General features: G+C 33.9%; 1 protein-coding gene across 2 annotated transcripts; it reads right to left on the minus strand.

Annotated features, from left to right (window-relative positions):
* Window positions 1-7,342: 7,342 nt before the first annotated feature.
* LOC18602594 (wall-associated receptor kinase-like 1) lies at window positions 7,343-11,469 on the minus strand. Of its 2 annotated transcripts, XM_018119088.2 has the most exons (4): window positions 10,738-11,469; window positions 9,782-10,585; window positions 9,187-9,378; window positions 7,343-9,056 (listed from the first exon to the last, which is right to left on the minus strand). In XM_018119088.2, the coding sequence occupies exons 1-4, from the start codon at window positions 11,417-11,419 to the stop codon at window positions 7,888-7,890; spliced, it is 2,847 nt and encodes a 948-aa protein (XP_017974577.2). In that variant the 5' UTR covers window positions 11,420-11,469; the 3' UTR covers window positions 7,343-7,887. The 2 variants fall into 2 exon arrangements, with proteins under 2 accessions (XP_017974577.2, XP_088662168.1); XM_088806042.1 differs by lacking the exon at window positions 9,187-9,378.
* Window positions 11,470-13,952: the final 2,483 nt, after the last annotated feature.

Consider the following 13,952-nt stretch of genomic DNA (forward strand, 5'->3'; position numbering starts at 1 on the left):
ACTTTTAGACCTAATATTATGATGTCCCTCAATAGTTCATTGTATTACTGTCTCTCTCTCTCTCTCTCTTAACTTAGCTTAATGGATTAAGTTGTTCACCTAGAGTTTTAATTTATTTCAAAGTGTTAGTCAACTTTCTCATAAAATATCTCTCTTAATTAATTTACCATATGTGTATGCAAATTAAATGAAAGATAGATTCATTACGTCCAAGCTCTAATCCTGGCTACGTATGACTTATAAGTGTATGTCTACCCTATATGCAAATCAAACTACCTAATCAACAAAGTGTATTTGATCATACGCTATTATATTCAAGATTTACCTAAATCTCCTTCGTCAAGGTTTAACCTAAGTTTCTAATTTAATCTAATTGGTGACCAATCAATTAGAAGCATTAAGAACATAATAGAATAAACAACTTAAATCATCAAACATAAGCAAAACAGAGATAAATAAATTGGACTACTTATTGAGTTCAATCATAATCTTAGATAAATAATTTAGTTCCCTATCAAGTCACTGATCATCATCAAATTAAGTTTAAACAATAAAATCAAACTAAGGAAATAAAAGAATAACAAAAAGATAATAGAATCCAAGAATTGTAATCTTGATCTTCCAAATCTTCTTGAATTCCTCCAAATTCTTTTAAACTTCAATGACTTTGTGGCTTGATTATTAGCTCTTAATCTCGCGTTTCGTTCTTCTCTAAAAGTTCTCCGAAATGTGGCTTTTATAAGGTTTTGAATTTAGGCCAAGTTAGGTGAAGAAAGAAGTCAATTTCAATAAGGATTTTCTCATCAAACTATGTGAGCCATGGCCTACCTCCACCAAGGCCGCTGCCTCAACTAATTAATTAGCAAAAATCGTAATTGCTCTAGGATTACTGCAGTGCTTCAATTTCAACAAAATTTTTGACTATCTTCCAAGCCGAATTGGGCAAAGTTGTAAACATAAAAATTGTAGCTTTTTCTCTTAGTTTTTCAATAGTTCAAGAATCATTTCATTTAGAGCTCTGTAGAGAGTTATAGTCAAAATACCAAAACATGTGTAGTGGAAGCTTACATCTTAAAATTGTTCTCTTTATTTTATTAAAATTCTTTCTTCATTAAACACTGACAAAAATACAAATAAATCAATGACAACCTATCTTAATCACATTAACACCAAATTAAGTATAAAATAAAATAAGATTAGATTGACTCACCTAAATTAATTAACTTAAATAATTTAAATAAAACTTACTAATTTCTATGTATTATTACAAGAACTAAACTAAATTATTATTAAAATGAAGCCCAAATAACTCTATATAATAGAGTTATTAATGGTAGCCTTTAATTTTTCTGGTAAAAGAAACGATGAATGGGTTGTAGATACAGGAGTCACAAATCATATAACCTACAATACAGATTCTTTATCAAATGTGGTATCTCGACTCGATATACCACTGTATACAACTATTTCAAAAAAATCAAAAAAATAAATAATAATGAAATATAATAAAAAAATAAAAAAAATAAGAAATAATTTTTTTTTAAAAAAAGAAGAACAAGAAAGGTTTGAGTGTGCTCAGTCCTTTCTCCAATCAATCATTACAAGGCATTAATGCCCCTGAAAGGTAGCCAGATTTGGAGAGGAATGGTCACCTCCGGCTACCAACTCCCCTTTGTGCTAGAGACATGTGAAATCATACTCAAAAGAGCATGATTTCACCTCTAGATTGTCCAATTTTTTGGACAATCTAGTTCTTAAAAGGGGGGGAAGAGGAGCAAAACAAGAGGATAGAAAAAAAAAACAAAGAGAAAATGTTTCAAAAAAATCTCATCTTCTTCAAACAATCGAGACCTGCAAATCCAAAATACCCTAGTGTTCTACCAGTAGATTTCCTTGGCCACAATAACAAAAGATCAAAAATCAAAACAAACACAACACAAAAACAAAAAAAAAAGAGATTAGATCTGGTGAGGGGCGAATTTGGGTGTGAAGGAGAAAGTTGATTTTGGAGGGTGAGAGAAAGAGAGTAAGTGAGGGGCATCGGTTGGGAGAGAGAGGGTCGAATCGGCGCTGATTAAAGAAGGAGGAAGAAGAGAGAGAAGGGGGTCGACAGCTAAGAAAGAAGAAAGAGAAAGATAAGAAAACAAAAAGAGGAAGAAAGGTTCAAACGGCATTGGGTCCTTTAAAAAAGGGAAAGACTTTTCCTTTTTGGCCTCTAACAGCCCAATTGATTAAAGGACTCGGTGGGCTATACACAAATTATTTGGGTCATTATTAAAACCCAAATAAGGTAAAAATCTAACCCCTTTCTTTATGAATGCATTATGAATTATGTTGCTTGGGTTTGGTCCAATTCATTAGGTTAAATATGTAATTAGATGGCATAAATTAAGCTAAATTACTTAATATAGTGTCCTAAGGTTTATTTTAGATAATATTTTAAAGTATAGTATAAATAGTAAAAAAAAAAAAAGATGTTTAAATAGAAGAAAATATTTATAGCATAAATATATTTAGATACTCAAAAAATTTTATATATATACGTGATGAAAATATAATTATTATAAAAAAATTAAAAAAATAAATTTACATAATGTTCGAGACGGATTCTCACCGAAGTGTCAGGATGAATTCGAATTCTATATTCTAGTACCTATTAACTCAAATAATCATTGTTAAAAAAAATAAAAAATAATAATATATATTTTAAAAATAAATAAAGTTCGAGATGGATTCTGACCGAAGTGTCGGGATGAATATGAATTCTATACTGTAATACCCATTAACTCAAATAATCATTATAAAAAAATAACATACATCAAAAAATATATACATAATAATAAATATATGAACAATGTAATAAATCATTTTAAATTATTAAACATGTTTATCGCGTGAATAACGAACTAACTAAATCAATAAACGCGTTCATGTAAATATCATCATTTTTATCTTGTCATAGCATGCCACGTTTATCTTATTAATGGGGCGAAAATTTCGATGATGGGATTTCCTCGAAGAGCTTGTAGAGATGAATTCTTCGAAGGATATTCCTAGGTAAGGAAAACTTCAAGACTTCACCAAAGCGTTGGGATAGTCTTCGAATGATTTTTCAATAAAAGATTATCGATCCCATCATTTAAAATTGAATAAATCATAACATCATTTTGCAATTGCATCATGTGCACCATGAAACCAAATAAAAGATTCAATCAAATAACATAATAAAGAATTAATTAATAAGAAGGATTAAGGGAACATAGGAATAGAGTCAAGGTAGGCTACAATAGGATAACTTAAGATTAAATGGTACCATTCGAGGAACGGACGTCACAGAGGTGCTAACCCTTCTCCGTGCTTAACCGCAATCCCGAACCTACTTTGAAAAGTGTGGACCAGTTCTCGTTCTGTCAACAGACCTAAAATTAATTTAGGACTTTTCGATTAGAATCGAGTTAATAGGTAACCAATCACACCTAAATAAAAAAGATTGGTGGCGACTCCTAGTTTCATCCGCGTCTAGTGGACGGGTTCCCGGACTCGTACATTACGACAACCACCAGTACAAATTCCTAATAGTAAAATAATAAAGGTTCATGTTTTGGGCCAAGTTGCTTTTGGAAAAAGATTATTGTCTGATAGTACATTAACATATGATTTACATTGTACGGTAAATTTTTGTCTAAATTTTTTGGTGATTCAAGACTTACATTCGAGAAAGCCAATTGGAGTGGGTAGAGAGCGGAATGGTTTTTATTACTTGGAACCAATGAGAGAGGAAAGGTCATTGATAGCCAACGATTCAGTTAATGCAAGTTTATGGCATCGACGCTTGGGGCATCTACCAGTAAATTGCATTCCTTGGGTGTCTAATTTATCCATTTCTTTTTATTGCAAGAAGACTTTATTTTGTGGTGCTTGTTGTAAAGCAAAAACAAGCATGATTATCATTTCCCATCAGTACAAATAAGACTATGCATGCCTTTAACTTAATACACTATGATATTTGCGGTCTGTACAAAACAAAATCATTTTTTGGATCTCACTATTTTCTAACAATAATGGATGATTTTAGTCGAGCAGCATGGGTCTTATTCATGAAGTACAAGAAATCAAAACGTATCTACTGTAATTTTTTAATTGGGTTCACACACAGTTTAACTTGCGAGTTAAAATTTTACAGACAAACAATGGCTTAGAATTTACTCATGATGATTAAATGACTTATTCTTTTGATCATGGCATGGAATATCAATCTAGCTGTATAGACACACTGCAACAAAATGGAGTTGTTGACCGAAAGCATAGGAATCTTTTAGAAGTTGCATGAGCGTTACGATTTCAAGCACATCTTTCTATTTCGTTTTGTGGTGAATGTGTTCTTACTGTCGCATACTTGATCAACTGCATGCCACTCGCTATTTTAGTAAATAAAACGCCTTATGAGGTTTTACCTGGAAACAGTCCCACATATGATCATTTAAGAAGCTTTTGATGTCTTTGTTATGGGCATATAAATAGCAAGCCACATGACAAGTTTGCTCCATGTGCTAAACCAAGTGTTTTTGTTAGATATCCTAGTGGTCAAAAAGGATACAAAATTTATGATCTTGAAAATAAATCAATTTATGTTTCGCGAGATCATTTTTTAGAAGACATTTTTCCATTTGCAAATTCCTTAACAACAAAATCTATACAATCAATTGATTTTGGTCGAACTACTAAATTGGATAGTCCATTCAACCATGTAGTGCCCAATGTCACTGAACTTGGGCTTAGTGAGTCATTTACTAGTGTTAACCCAATTACAAGCACAATTGGGCTTGTGTCTTAAAACAATAGACTTGCAATAGACAAACCCACATTACCAGCTGTTGCACTTAAGTCTACTATGACTGGGTCCACCTTATTCCTCAACCAACATGAGTTTTTTCACCTACCAATCCTGGTTTAAGTCAATTAAGTCTGATTTGTCAGTCACAACAGCTTCCTCATCTGACCCAATTGGTTCTAGCTTTGTCAATAAGTTCAACAATATTGTTTCAGAAGCTTCTCTTATTTCAAGCGAACAACAACGATAAGTTTCATGTTCCTTATTTGGTTATGATTATCTATTACCCCCTTTTCTCACTCCCTCAAGCATCACGTCTCTCCTATCTCCTCATTCGGTTAACTCAATCGATCATTCTTTCTCACAATTTATTTCTTACTTTAAATTTTCCCCCAATCACACTACCTTTTAGCAGCCATCTCATCTACTGATGTACCGAAATCATTTTTTTGGAGGGAAGCCATGGCGAAGGAAATTTTCACTTTGAAGGCAAATCATACTTGGACTTTGCAACTTTTACCCCTTGGTAAACAAGCTATTGATTCAAAATGGGTTTATAAAGTTAAATATCAACCAGATGGAAGTATTGAGAGCTATAAGGCGTGACTTGTTGTTAAAGATTACACTTAAATTGAGGGTGTTGACTTTCATGAGACATTTGCTTTCGTTGCCAAATTAGTCACCGAACGTTGTCTGTTGGCAGTTGCCTTGATTAAGCACTGGGAATTTCATCAACTGGATGTGAATAATGCCTTTTTACATGGTGACTTGGAATAAGAAGTCTACATGAAGAGCCCACAAAGGTTTGCTAATTAAGGGGAGTAGCGGGTTTGTTGATTACAAAATCTATATATGGACTCCATCAAGCATCTTGAAATTGGTATCACAAGTTTACCACTTCTCTTCTTGCCATTGGTTTTTGCTAATCAAAGACAGATCATTCTTTGTTCAATTTCTCTCGTATGGGAGGATCTTTTATTGCAGTTCTCATATGTGTTGATGATGTTATCATCACAAGAACAGATTCTGGTCATATTTCTAAATTAAAACTTTATTTAGACCCAAAATTTTACATTAAAGATCTTGGCAAACTCAAGTGTTTTTTGAGAATTGAAGTGGCATGCTCTCTAGCAAGTATTGCACTAAGCCAACCTAAGTATGTACTTAATATCTTAAACGAGAGTGGTTTCACAAGCTACAAGCCGACCAACTTTCTTGTGGAGCTATAACACAAGCTTTCACTTGACTCTGGTGAAATTTACGCTAATCTAGAGCACTATCATCACCTGGTAGGTCGTTTACTTTATCTCACCATCGTCTGTCCAAATATTAGCTATGTAGTGCATATTCTTAGCCAGTTTATGCATGTCCCACAACAACCACATCTTGATGCTGCTCATAGGGTGTTGCATTATTTTAAAGGAACCCCAAGATAAGGTATTTTGCTTCTTTCCAAAGGTTCACTATGTTTGCTAGCATATTGTGATGCAGATTGGGTAAGATGTCTAACAACACACAGATCCACTACTAGCTATATTATCTTCCTTGGGTCTTCTCCTATCTCATGACAATCCAAGAAACAAATGGTGATTTCTCATTCTTCCACTAAGGCTGAATACCGAGCCATGGCCACCATCACTAGTGAGATCATTTGGCTGATATGACTCTTATGAGATCTTGGAGTGACACCCACTGCACTGATTTCCTTGTTCTGTGACAATTAAGCTGTTATTCACATCGCAACCAATCCATTCTTCCACGAATGAACGAAGCACATAGAAATAGATTGCTATTTTATCCGACAGCACATTCAGTCTTAAGCTATTATTACTCATATTATTTCATCACAAAATCAATTGGTTAATATATTCACTAAAACACTTGGGTACGATTGATTTCATAAACTATTGGTCAAGTTGGGCATTTGTACTCTTCATGCTCCAACTTGAGAGGGAGTATTGGGGGATCTTTTATTTATGGGATTTATTCATTTTTATAATCTTTTCTTGTTAAGCCTTTTCTTTACTTGCACTCCAAAGAAATTTAGGATTAGAAACTTTATTTTATCTTATTTACTTTACTTGCACTCCAATCAACTCATGTATATATATATATATATACATGTCTTTATCTTATTAACGAAAAGTAAGGTTTTTTTGACTCCATTCTTTTGAATCATTTTATTTGTCACAAAGGGTTAGGGAATTTCTAGTTTGGTATAGCAATTCTCGGAGTAAGCTATATAAGAAGATTTTGAACTGTTTTACTCTATATAAGAAGATTTTGAACTGTTTTACTCTACTATTGTAAACTAGGGCAAAATCCTTTTGTAAGCTTCACATAGATGGTCAATTGATTCCTCTGTTCCTAGATACATATGAATTTTAAAAAAAAAAAAAAGAGAAAGATTTTAAAGCATCAAGAAATATTTTATTGCAGGACATACCCTCCATGGCTTCTCCTGCCTATAGAGAGAACAAAATCTAAAAAATCGTTGGGTTGCCAATAGGATCAAGCACAATCCCCAAGGAAACTAATGACCTGCTCCCAAGCATAACGAAAGGAGCCGAAAGACAAACCATGATCATCCTACTACAACAAAATTTCTCTTTATTGTACAGAACAACAAATATATCACACATTAAAACAGACTCCCATGACCAGAGAGTCACCTACCTATACAACTGAAAAAGTAGCCTACAACTTCAAACCCTTTACCTTCAATGGAAACCTTGTGCATCTGGCAACGGATGAAAAACAAGCCATTCCAATAAGGCCTATTCATGACGCGAACATGCACCCTGCTTCCAATCACAAACCAGAAAACACAGCACAATTTCAAATCTTGGTAAAATAAACATAAAACCCTTGGCACCACTCAAAAGGCAAAGAAGGAATTCATATTAATATTAAGGTTAAATTAATACATTAGGAAGAAAAAATGAGGTAAAAATAGGTTAATTTAGAAGAAGGATGACCTTTACTAAACACGAAGAAGATATATTACAAAGAGTACACACCAAAGAAAGATTGTTTAAGAAATGTTGAAAGCTAGATTATGCATTTGATGGTAAATTAGTTGAACAAGAAGCCACAACCCAAGGTTCAATCGTGTCATCTATGTCAGAATCTTCAGCATCACTTTGTTGAATGACATTAGCATCTTCTGACACTTTAATCCGCTCCAACTCCGTTGCAACTTGTTTCATTGTGGGCCTTTTCTGTCCATTAAGGTTCAAGCATCTTTTTGCTAGCTTAGCAACTGCTATGATCTCTTCTTGTGGACCATCATTCATTACTTGTGGATCGAGAATATCAAATACGGAATTCTCCTTTATGGAAAGCAGAAAAAAAGGTACCAAGCTTCTTACTTCCTCTGATTGTGTTGAGGAGACAGGTTTTTGTCCCGTTAAAAGTTCAACAAGAACAACTCCAAAACTATAAACATCGCTTTTCTCTGTAAATTGACTTGATCGAAAGTACTCCGGATCCAAATATCCGAAAGTTCCTTGTACTCGAGTGGTCAAATGAGTCTGGTCAAGTGCAATTGATTTTGAAATTCCAAAATCTGACACTTTCGCTCTATATTTATCATCCAAAAGTATATTGCTAGATTTTATGTCTCGATGATAAATAGGGACAGAAGCAGCTGAATGCAAATAAGATAAAGCATTCGCAATTTCTGTTGCAATTCGTAGACGCATTTCCCATGTCAGTGGAAATTCTTCATTTTTGTCATGTATGAGTTGAGAGAGCGTTCCATTTGAGACAAACTCATACACTAACAAAGGGACTTCTATTTCTAGGCAACATCCTAAAAGTTTAACCACATTTCTATGGTTAATTCGTGATAAAATTATCACCTCATTGATGAATTGTTGAAGCTTCATTTCATCTAATTTCTCCTTTTCCACCATTTTAGACTTCTTAATAGCTACAATGCTTCCATCCGTTAGCATTCCTTTGTAAACAATTCCTTGACCTCCATGACCAAGGATTCGATTCTCGTTATAGTAATCTGTGGCCTTTTCTAACTCCTTTGAAGTAAACAACCTTATGTTTTCAACATTACCATCATTGCTGGTTAATTGCTGTTGTAGCAGTAAACCTCCATTCCTTTTAAAGTATTTCTGCTTAAGCTTGATATTTTTTCTTCTTTTCAGTACTTTGTACATACGCCATGTACTAAGGAGTAGAAACAGTGTCCCAATACTTGTGCTACAACCTGTACAACTCAAATATATATAAGATGAAAGTACAAAAATTAATTTCAAACAAGAATTAAAAATCATAAATATATTTCAACATGGTTCATATATATTTTCAATCTATTAGAAAGTGAATTTAACACGCACCTATAATAATTGCCCACTCCCGAGATTTTTTGGCCAGATATGTTGGTGAATTATGTTCTATTGGCTTGCACATATCTTCAGTACTATTGTATACGTATGTATCAGGGCATGGCGACGAACAATAGTTGCCAGGAGCATTCAAACAAAGTATGTGACAGTTCCTATATTTTAAATATCGACATTTGCCTGCTTCTGTCATTTATGAATTGAATAAAATAAAGTTATATTCACATAAAAATATGTTAATTAATAAATACCAATTATATTCATATCTAGTGTTTTTTTTTTAAGTTTAGTGAAAATTTTCATATATTTCCAAGCAAGGAATATTCTTATACTCCCTCTATCTATGTTGATTTTGTTTTAATTAAATTTTTTTTCAACTTTAACTCTATTATTAAAAGTATCTTTTATTAGTTAAATTTTACAAAATATATATTTACAAAATACTTCATTCAAAGTTTTTAGAAAACATCTTGTCATTGATAAGTATTTAAAATAAAAAGAGATGAAATTTTAAGATCTTTCACTAATGAAATTCACAAGTGGCTTATCAAAAAATTATTTATATAGGAAGGCATGTATATGTGCTTACCACCGCAGCCATCCATAGAGTAATTGTCTTCTATGTTGAAGTCGGTGTTGCTGCAAACACATAGATGCTCGGAACTCAAGGCTGTCCAACAATATTGACCATCAGGACTACAAGAGATACTTGAACCTTCTCTCAACTCACATAGCCCTAATTTTGGTGTGGCCCATTGGAGTGTTGTAGGAACTTGCGTCATACTGCTTATCTCATGGGGGTCTCGAAAGGAGGTGCCATATGAATCCAACAAACTTAAGTCAATCATGAAAGCAGATCCGCATGATCTGTTGCTGCCATTACTAGGATAAATCTCTTTCATTTTTGGAACAAAAGAACGGAGGCGCGGAGGAATTAGCATAAGGCAGCCACCGTTGGAAGTCATAGTATTACTACAACGGGGTAGCAGGCAGCCACCAACAGTATAAACATCAGTTCCACTATTGAGAAACATAGCAGCCAAACTACCGCAACCTGTAGCCCCGAATCTATTCTTGATATTTGAGAAGAAAAAGGGGCTGCCCGTTAGGTTGACACTAACCCCACTGTTTTCCTTGTTGCGGCAGTTGAAATATGTTACTGAATTGTTGACCAGAACGCTGCCTTCGAAAAATGAAACAGAGAGTAGTGGCAGATTGATTCTACTTATGAAAGGCTTTGGTCCACCTGTGGTTTCATTGCATGTTACTCTGAACCAATCATTCATATAACAGCTGGCTTCCATACCAAATGGGTATGTAATTTCAACATTTCCACATTTTTTTGTACAGTTAGGCTTATGAGGTACTGCGCTTGGTTCTTGGCATAATGTGGCTGCTTAGTAAGAAGAATTAAATTGCAAAGTAAGCATCAAGGAAAACAAATTCACAAACATTTCTGTTCTGAGTAAATTAAAAAAATGAAAATCGAAGCAGAAATAAAGAGACATTACTGCTAGCGAATAGTGAAAGTGAATAGTTAGTGACCTTCCAAATCGCATTTGACGGGGTTCCACTCCAACGTTGCAGGAACATGTGTCGTATCAATGTTTATTTCATGGGGAAGCGCCAAATCTAGATCCAGCATGCCCCAGTCAAACATGAAAACAGAACTGCATCTGTTGCTGTCCTTATTAGCAGGATAAAACCTTGTCATGTTTGCAGTATAGGAAGTTAGATTTTCAGAAAATAGGGCGTAGCAGCCAACTTTAGAAGCCACGTCGCCACATCTTGGTTGTATGCAGCCACCAATAGGATCGGTTTGATTAGAAAACGTAGCCAAATTGCCGCAACCCAGAGACCCTAACATGTTGAATCTACGTGGGAAGAAAAATGGAGTCCCTGTTAGGTTGACACTAGTGGCGGCACCCTTATTATCTTTATTACCGCAGTTGACATAAGTTACTGGACCGTTGACGATCGCGTTGCGTGTCGAGTACGAACCCAGCAGCTCCAGATTGATGCGATTGATGAAAGGCTTTTGCCCGTTGACAGTTTCATTGCAAGTTACTCTAAACCACGTATTTGTGTAGCAGCCGGGTTTAATCCCGAATGGGTATGGAATAATAATCTTCCCACATGTTTCCACACAACCACGGCCGTCTTGCGATGCTCCTGCTTGTATTAGCCAAAATAGCAAGACGGAGTAAAGCACCGAGTGAATACCCATTCTTGCTTTCTCCCTCCTTGGATTTGTTTCTTTCTCTGAGGGAAATGAAGATTAATTATTTGGGTGAATTAGTTGAATGGCCTGGCGTACTTACATACGTTCAAGTTTCAACGAAATTTCTCAGCTCCTGCACTTCCGTTTCCCACTTCGGAGCCACTAACATTGTTTATTGAAAGAAACAGATCTAGTTAGCTGGAAATGCGAGACGCATATTCCAAATTTTTAATAGAGGAAAATCGATAGATAATTGCATGCTCGTTGATAGAATATTCAGCCCACCAAACTTGAATAATTACAAGGAATGTTGATTGCCCCTTTACAACGTGCTCGATCAAAAAGGAAGGAATATATGGAGGTAAAGAGAGCCCAAGGTGATAAAAGCAAATGATTCGACGCAAGGCTGAAACAGGCAAAGATACTGCTATTATTGCAATGACGAGCATTTCCACAGCTAGCTTAATCGAGTTAAATTACAACAAGAGAGTAGAAACCAGAACAGTACAAGAGACCGGGAATTCAAGAATGCAAAGAAAATTTAGTATTATATACATAATGGGAAGAAACTTGTGGATAAAAATTAGAACAATAGAATATGGATGAAATTTCTCACGTGGAGCTTGTAAAGATACACATGTTTACATGTTTGATAAAATGGGTAGATTTCAAGCAAATGGAAAAAAATCATTAAATTGAAATTATCACATATTAGTTAATAATTTACTCTCACAATTACCTTGATCATAATAAAAGTTTTAAGCTTGTGTTCTTATTTTTCACTCAATTTCTTTTTTTTTTTAAGAAAGAACAACAATAACAACAAACTCATCTCATTTGTCTTTTCATTATAATAATTATATTATAAGTTGTTTTTCCAATTAAAACTTTATGGAATTAAAATTTGACCACATGCGGCATGGAATCTAGTAGAAGTAGCATAATTAAAGGAAAGAAACAAACAATGAATGGAAACACGTTGAAGAATGTTGTGGCTAAGGAATGCATGTCAGTGTATTTCAACACAGCAACTTTGAGAAAGCAAGTGCATATTGACTTCCAGAACCACATGAAGTCAAAAGTCACTTAATTTCTTTGTAAAAGGAAAAAATCACATTTTTCATGCATTGCACCCGAAAACCTTTGTTTATATCAGTGTAAAATATATATATATATATATATATATATATATATAAGTCTTTTGATTTATGTGGAGTATGGTTGGGAGGGAGAAGCCGAAATGTGACCAAGGACAAATGCTTTGACCAATTTCAGAGCAGCAATTACATATCCATGTATAGAAGAAAAGGATGGCAACCAAACCTCAAATAAAGTAAATTATGGTAATCTTAGCTGTTAAGGTACTAAAGTTTCCAAATATAAAATATAACTTAATTTAGGTCCATCATTGATGGATGTTGAGAGGAACCATATTTTCTTTGTGTTTCTTCAACATATCCATAGGGTGGGGATAGGAAAATGGAACATTAAAATAATTAAACAAATCCCTCCTCACATCCTTACCACCTTTATTGGTTGCTTTTCAAAAAAAAAAAAAATTAAACAAAAAATAAAGCAAAGTACGTTTAAGATTATTTTAGTGAAATGTGGAAGTTTAAACAACCAAATGCCTGACCTGGAAAAGTTTTTTCACGAGAGTTTAATTGGACCAAAAAATTTTATATAAAAAAAAAAAAGTTAAAGTGAAAAGGGCAAACTGCTTTTGGCCCCGTTTATTGCCAGTTTATATATCTCCAAAGTCATCTGCTTTATCCTATGGTTCACAAAGTTATCAAGCGATTGATTTTTCTTAAGATAAATTTGAGGGATTAGATTAAGTTTCATTAAAACATTAAATGTTACAATTGTCTCAACACATGTTGTTGATGGATTTTAATCTTTAACCGTATTCAGATATATACAAACAATCTTGCATTTTTTTTTCTCTCAATTGCCAACATGGTAGATAGGCCAAGAAATTTGTTTCATAAACTCATGCTGCATTGGAAGAAACTTGAAAGGTTTTAAATGATTGAAAATTGAGCTAAAAATATACAGCACAAACACCAAATTAAAGAAGATCATCATAAAGTCCCAAAATCTGACACCTAATTTGCTTTGTATTCATCATCCATAAGTTCTGTGAAGATAGATTTTATGTAAATATGCCAAAGCATTTCTATTGCAAATTCACAGCTACATTTTCTATCTAATTGGGAATTCCTCACTCTCACCATGTACTTGTGGAGAAAGAGATCCGTTAACGACCAACTCATAGACTACTCAAGGAAGTTGCGTGTCTCCGAGCAGTGTCCTAATAACTATTGGGATTTTTGTGATTAATATGCGATAAAATTATTATTTGATATTATTTGAGTTTCTTGTCATCCCCCCATTAGATTTGTTAATTTTTGTTTTCCAATTTTCAAATTATATTATAAAAGTTTTCCTCTCGTCAGTTTAACTAATATAAAAAATCAAGTGATGCTTGCATGTAACTTTCATCTTATAAGTTTACAGAAGATTTAATAATTAAATT

Source organism: Theobroma cacao, chromosome 4 (assembly GCF_053813885.1).
Source record: "Theobroma cacao isolate CCN51 chromosome 4, ASM5381388v1, whole genome shotgun sequence".
NCBI classification, from domain to species: Eukaryota; Viridiplantae; Streptophyta; class Magnoliopsida; order Malvales; family Malvaceae; genus Theobroma; species Theobroma cacao.

Bases quoted from the DNA above. Each gene is read 5' to 3' on its own strand.
- LOC18602594 (XM_018119088.2), bottom strand. From the start codon at position 11,419: ATGGGTATTCACTCGGTGCTTTACTCCGTCTTGCTATTTTGGCTAATA. The intron at 10,586-10,737 runs GTCACTAACTAT...CTTACTAAGCAG, and splicing joins CGTCAAATGCGATTTGGAAG to CCACATTATGCCAAGAACCA. The intron at 9,379-9,781 runs GTAAGCACATAT...CATAAATGACAG, and splicing joins CTCTATGGATGGCTGCGGTG to AAGCAGGCAAATGTCGATAT.